Source organism: Salarias fasciatus, chromosome 1, assembly GCF_902148845.1.
Source record: "Salarias fasciatus chromosome 1, fSalaFa1.1, whole genome shotgun sequence".
Lineage (NCBI taxonomy): Eukaryota > Metazoa > Chordata > Actinopteri > Blenniiformes > Blenniidae > Salarias > Salarias fasciatus.
In genome coordinates, this window is record NC_043745.1 from 33,758,965 (window position 1) to 33,766,337 (window position 7,373).

Below are 7,373 nucleotides of genomic sequence, written 5' to 3' on the forward strand. Positions count from 1 at the left end.
GTTATTTCTCTCGGCGCCAATATGAACTGAGTCATTATTGTCATGATTGCTGCCTATACCTGGAAAATTATATCAATTTTCAAAATAGATCCTTGATGTCTGGTAAACAGAAGTAACTAGTTATTAGTCCTACTATATGTTTATAAATCTAGTAAAGTAGTTTCTACATAAATAGCAAGTTTGTAAAGTAATTTTTGGCTTCCTGTTTGCTGTCTCTCTAAATGCAGGTTGTGTATTGTAGAGCTGTAGTGCGTCATAATCTGGAATCATGCATGCATGCAGAGAACAGTACATGTATATGAACGCGTACATGATGCCACTCTGGAGGCTGCCGTTGTTGTTATTGTCATTTTGTCTGCATGTGCAGAAACTATTTACTGCAACTGCGGTGTGCAGCAGCAGCATTCCAGGAAAATTGTGTTTTTCCTCTGTCTCCAATGGAGTCAGAGCATTTTGAAGAAGTTGTTGTTTAAACCCCTAAAACGCAGTGAAATATTTCCATTTTCACTTGAAAATGTTGTCGTGTAAATTAGGAGCTCAGCAAAACACAAAGACGGTCTTTACTGGAGACAAAAAATTCAGATTCTGCCAATGCTAAAGCCAGCAGTCAGTTGGAAGATGGATCTAACAAGAGATAGCGGCTCCATGACAGTTTTCAAATATCTACAATAAGTAGGTCAGTGGAAATGTACCATAGTTAACATTTAACTGATTTTGTTATAGCCACAATATCCAACAGTAATGCAGTGCTATGTTAAATTACTTGGTATCAGTATTTCTCCTCCATCACAATCCACAAAAATGACACATTGAGGAAGAATTTAAACTTTAACAACAACCTGGAGGCAACAAAAGACACCTGAATCGCTACATCAGCTGCAGCTGTTTAAAATGTGAATTTCTCTTGTGCCATGTTAAATGGAATCCAGCAGTGTGCAATCATCTGTGGGTTTTTCTGCCTATTTCATATTGATGTGCACGATGCAAATCGACACGGACGATCGATGACAGCATCAGAACTGGAGCAGGGTGTCGATCAGGGGTCAGAGGTCATCGTCGCCTTGGGCGGAAGTGGCGAGTGTTGACTCCTATTTGTTCCCAGCTCCCTTCATGGAAGAGGCTTTTAGTTTTAGTTTTTAAACTGTGGAGTTATTTTATAGCTTACAGGGTATTATTAATATTATACTATATTAATAATATTTAATGCTTGACTCACATAAGACAACCAAGTTTTCCTCTGTTCAGACTTTATTTAGGCACACGGAGGATTAGGACAGCTACAATATTGACACAATTTTGTTAAAAACATACTATTCCCTTTGCAATTTGCGATATAAAACAGAGGAAACAGGAACAGCAGGAAACACAGACCCACAGTGATTTTTTAACAGTCACGACATACTGCGACTCACTACAACGGGCAGCATGCGGGTCTGCTAACACAGTGCTCTGGGAAATACAGCAGGACTCGCTGAGTTCATATTCAACATGTTACCACCACAACAGTGTTTATTTTAAACACTTATTTGCTACGATTCGGTACTGTAGTCGCCGCATAAGAAATGAACCGGACAAGTAGCTCTGAGCTGCAGGGGCACAATTTCACATTTTTCTCTTTAAACAACACAACAGAGTTTTAAAGCCACTGCATTCTTAATACAAATGCACAAATTCACTTCAGTAGTTCAGAAAGCAGCACATTTGTGTTTTCTCGTGCCTATTACATCTAGTCGTTTCTAATCACTTCACAGGACACAAGCACATTTGTTTGAACGTGTTGCCGATGCCTGTTTCCTTTGTGACCATGTTAGGCGACGAATGCATTTCTTCTTTTTTGCCTCTTTCGCAACATATTTGACGCATCGTTCATATAAAACTACAGCAAGTTACAGTATGTGAACAATGCATCTAAACAGTTTTAGTCATTAATGCATCAACACACGGAGAAAGGCTGTTGTAACCTTTTACAGATCTTCAGGAAGAATTTCTTTCCATGTAATTTTCCATGTAATAGAGACATTGAATATTTGACATTTTAATCTCAAATAAAAATGAAAATAAATTATATTCATTGTTTTCCCTCTGACTTGGAAGAGCACAGAAAGAGCATAGAAAGGAAATCTTAACATTTTCAACCATAACAAGTTTACATTCATTTTCCCCAAAAATCTTTCAATAAGTGATTCAGTTGCTTGGTTGGTGGAGTGGGCTGTCTTAGTGGTCATTCAATTCCTTATGTCTTCATTTTTATATCAGATGTCATACATCCTCTCTTAAAAATGCATTTTCAGTTCAGTCTTCAAAAATTTGGTTTGAAAAAGTCTGAAAAAAAACAAAATTATTGCTATATTTATTCAGTGCTGATCAATACATGGACATTGGTACAAACTTCAGGGTAAGATTGAGAGATCAAATTGTTTTCATAGCGCCACTGTGTTTAAAGCAGCAAACAATGCTTTCAAGTTTAATCGACTTACTCTCTCATTCCCCAAAAGAGAATGCACCAATGAATTTTTAATGAACCAATGTAGGAACATTTATTAATAGCATATTCTGGGCTCATCATGTAACCAGATGATGGGATGTTTCTGAGTTCCACGTCTGTAGCAACCAATAACCAATCATTTTGGAAATTTTAGAAATAATTACGCCTGTAGCTTAGTCACTTATCAATACTATAATAACATATATGAATCAATATAATTAGCAATAAATGAAAAATGTATGTAACTTGGACTGTTTTTCTTTGACTGTTTTTTACATTTTTTTGAGCAGTTTATTAGTCAAAATAAGATATCGTGTATACTATTGTCATCATAATCATTCATAGAGGACACACATGACGCAACACTCTTTTTTATTACTTCATTGAGAAGTTATTGTGTTTTATTACATTTCAAATGGTTAAATTTATTATGCTATCAACAGGTATTGTTATTGGTTCCTACACACATCCCCCTAAAGCTGAAGCTGGGAGTGCAACATCAGCTACCGGCAGAGAATTGGCTGAATGACAAATTGAGCCTTTTCACTGTAGCATTATCAGCTTATTGTTATCTTTATCCCATCAGGCTTGCATTTGCAGGATTTAGCAGGATTTTAAAGCATGCATAACTGTGATTAAATAAGTGGAAAGTGGAAGAGAGGTGCCCTGCTGCTGCTTTCACTAAGTTCAATTGTAACTTTGGCTTAACTGGTCATTTTCACAGCCTGAAGATCTACCGTTTGATTGAAATCTCTCCATGTCCACGCGCTTAAGTCTCCTTTTGAAAGACACCGAATGCAAGTCACTCCCAAACATGTGTCAACCCCTTTAGCAGTGATGTGACGAGTTAAATGTGACAGATCATGTCAACACCGCTGTAATGGTGACAATGAGCCATTTAGGTAAAATCCATTTAATTTGAGAGATGATGCCTCCTTGATATATTATCACCGAGGTTTTTTTGTTGTTGTTGTTATTGTTCTTTCACCTCTTTCTTAATTTCCCTGAAATGACAGAAGAATGTTTACCGATGTGGCTGAGTTGGGGCATGAACGAAACAACATGGCCAGATCATTAAATGATTTCATCCAGAATTTGGAGATTTAAGGCATTCATTATAAGACTTCTCTCATTGAAAGTATTACACCTGATAAATAAATTAAAAAATATATATTTGGGGCTGACGACCCATGATTGTCTATCACCACTAGTGTTTTCTTGCAGAACTGGATCCATCTGTAGCTCACAGAAAAAAAAAAAAAACTGTTTTTGGGTCCTTCGCACAACAAATGAGGCTGCACTTGATCACACAAAGCTTAAGATTCATGTTAGTGCAGACTAAAAGACGGGCATTGTTAGTAGTTGCTAATTTCGTAACATTAAAAAGCCTGGTTTCTGAAACTAATTAAAACCTATGCAGAAATATGTGAGCGGAACACAACAAATGAAAAATATCTGTTGACAACCAGAATAGCTAGCTAGCTAGCTGCTAAATGTTGCAGCTCAGATTGCGAGTGAGTTTACCTTCATTGTTGTCGGATCATCGTGCAGAGAAGCAGCATTTCTGAAAAGAATGTAAAGCACTGGCACAAACTGAAAACATCTATGGTAACACGACAGTCACCAGCTACTGATTTGGATATTTGAAGTTGCTTGTGATATTGATGGCTTCGGCTCCCAGAGGCAACCGGTCACTGTACTCGGATCCCATCTCGCAGTCGTCCACGTTCCCTCTGCACTGAGACAAGGAAAACGACTCAGTCACCAGGCTCTCTTCTGTATCAGCCTCTTTCTCCCCGTCCACACTCTCCGACTCCCCCTCTTCCTCGCCCTCGTCCTCCTCGTCCAGCTGGCTGCCGTTGATCTTCCTCTGGGACTCGGTGTGAGGCGCGTGGACGTTGAAGTTCGCGGCCAGAGTCCTCTCCATGTGGTACTGGTCTTTGGCCTTCAGGATGAGCTTGTAGGTTTTGCTGCGGTATTTGTACACCAGGTGGAAGCATGTAGCGCCGAGCAGCGGCACCGTGGACACGGTGAGGAGGCAGATGCTGACCGAGACGATGATGAGGAGGTTGGGTACCCTCCTTTTGGTGATGAACAGCACCTGGACCTCGCAGTCCTCGCCTCTGTAGTTCAGGCACAGCGAGTAGTTGGTGCCAGGTCGTAAACCGCTGAACGTGTACGTGTTGACGCCCTCTTTAATCCTCGACCACTGCACGGCCGAGTGTTTGCGGTCAGCAGTGACGCACAGATACAGTCCGTTTGAATGCACCTTCTTTGAGAAATCCAAGTCATCGCCTTGCTCTTTGCTCTCTGATGAAGGTATATCACTTTCACCATCATCAACATCATCATCATACTGGTTGCTGCTCCTGTCTCTGGGCATGAGGAGGGGGTTGAGTCGCACTGTCGCTTCTGTTTCTGACACACTCAATGCGATGACGCCAAAGTCGAATGTGTACTGCTTGATGTCGTCCAGACTCCCATTGAAGACATGGCTGGAAATGTATCGGGTTTTAGCTGTCACCCCACACTGACTGTAGGACGATGGAGACCCAGTCACCGCCTCAGAGTCGTAACTGATGGCTGCAGTTGCAGGGTTAGTGGGGATTTTGTCTGTGGTGGTGTCTTTTCTCTTTAGATCAATGAGACGCACTAAATCTATAAAGGATAATCTGTCCGTTGTGTGGTGTTTTGATGGATTTGCTTGCATGTAAGGTGGTGTAGTGGTCATTATGCTATGAGTTGTTGGTTCTGGTGAGGCCAGCACGTCCACTGATACCAAGTCCTCAGCTCGACCTAACTCATTGGTGGCAGAGCAGCTGTATCTGCCACTATCTTCCTTCCTGAGGTTCAAAAGAATAAGAGTCCCATTATTGAAGACTTTTACAGAGTTATGGGATGTTGAAGAGTTCTTGTTTGATTCCCCAGGCTCATCATCGGTGAAGCCCAAAGCCAACTCTTGTTTCTGTCTTTTGCTGTGAATGTTCCACATGACCAGAGGCTTAGGGTTTCCATTAAATTCACAAGTCAAGACCAATTCACTGCCCTCATACAAATACGTGTCCTGAATGTTTGGTTCCGTTCTGATTGTGACGTTCGGACTCAGACACTCAGAATCAGGCAGGTTCTCAATCATTTCCCCTTTGAGTCTCTCAGGATATTCACAGGTGATCAGACTCCTCTCTGGGACTGAGATGGTGGTCGTTGATATCCAGTCTCGGAGCCAGTCGAGGGCGCAGGTGCACGCAAAAGGATTGTTGTAAATCTGCAGATGCGACAAAGACATCAAACCATCAAATGTGCCTTTGGCGATGGTCGTAAATCTGTTATTGTTGATTCGCAGGGACCTCAGATCTTTCAGGTTGGCGAAGGCATCCCTCGGCAGGTTCACCATCTCATTGTTGTTCATCTTTAACAGATGCAATGCGGTGAGGTTTTGCAGGTCGTCCCAAGGAAAGTCTATGATTTTATTATGACTGATGTCTAGGTTACGCAGATGAATCAGAGGTGCGAGGGCCCCTTGTTCGATGGACAGGATTTCATTGTGACCTAACCAAAGGGAAGTCACTCTGGTGACATTATCAAAGCTCCCCGGTGGTATGAGACGGATCTTATTGGCGGTGAGGCTCAGGGTGGTGACGTTGGGAGGGAAGCCATCGGGGATTTCCACTATGAGTTTGTTGGCACATTCAGCTGAATAGCGTCCAAATTTATTAGAGCAGACACAGACTTCAGGGCAACCAAGTCTGGTGGAGAAGACAGAGGCGATGCACAGGGTGAAGACGAAGGTTTCTGCAGCCGCCATTTTGTTCTCCTGTAAAACAGCACCACAGTTTTTCCATCAATTTGCAGAGTGAACCTGATTTTCTCAGCACATCTGAGACTCATTTTTAAAACCAGACGACAAGAGGAGTAATTTGAAAGATTAAAAAAAAAGAGAAACAGAGTCGTCTTCTATATCTGCTTTTTTTATGTTGGGTTCACAGGGAGGTTAAGTCCTGTCGACAACAGGTTACATCCTATAAAAATCACATAATCAGTCGGACACACAAACATGCTCATAACCACGGGCAAGCTGGAGTCACTGGCATGCATGTTTTTATTTTTCCCTTTAATTTTGAAAAAAAAATTTAAATATTCACAGTGTGGAGACACAAACACGACTGAATCAAACTGGGATTGTCTCACTGTGAGGTGACAGTCTTGATTCTTTACAGGGAACTCCTTAAAAAATGTTGACGGAGAAATTCAACAAATGAGTGATAGTAAGAATATTCTAAGATCTGTCTCTTTACTTTTGTAACATTTTACAGGAAGTCTGGAGTATCACAACATAATGTTAAGAAAAAAATCTCTGAGAAATTGTAAAACTGCAGAAGCTATAAGGTAAAAAATGATTTTAAAATAAGTCAATTTTCTCACTGGATTCATTAGAAAAGCTTTCCTAATCCTGTTGTCTCGCCTGATTTATCACAGTGTTTTTGGGGCCTCACATCAGTTAATTTTAAAGAAACAAACAAAAGCAGAAAGTGACTGTAAATAGTTACTACACTATGACCACTGTTAATGGAAACAATGGTTACAACACTGATACAGTGGATACAGTAGATACGGTTGGTGAAATATCTGGCAGCAATTAAGGAGCAGAATGAAGGAGACAATGGACAAGTGACTTGATTTGAGAATATTTCAAAAAGTCCAAACTGTGATGCTTCCTGCTCCTGTGGCATGGTCTCATTCTCAGTGTTTATCAATACCGGTAAATCATTACAAAAACTCTTGTATGCTGTGGTCCCATGTCCTAGCAGGAGTCCACTGATGCAGTTAATAAGTGAAAGCTGGCCTGATCTAACAGACAAGGTACTGCAGCTTGATCTGCTGCAGAATG

The 7,373-nt window shown here is 40.9% G+C and overlaps 1 protein-coding gene across 1 annotated transcript; it reads right to left on the minus strand.

The window, feature by feature from the left end:
* Positions 1 to 4,110: 4,110 nt before the first annotated feature.
* Positions 4,111 to 6,296, minus strand: LOC115387473 (immunoglobulin superfamily containing leucine-rich repeat protein 2-like). The gene has a single exon (XM_030090191.1). It carries the CDS (start codon positions 6,288 to 6,290, stop codon positions 4,113 to 4,115), a length of 2,178 nt encoding a protein of 725 aa, XP_029946051.1. The 5' UTR covers positions 6,291 to 6,296; the 3' UTR covers positions 4,111 to 4,112.
* Between the last annotated feature and the right edge of the window lie 1,077 nt (positions 6,297 to 7,373).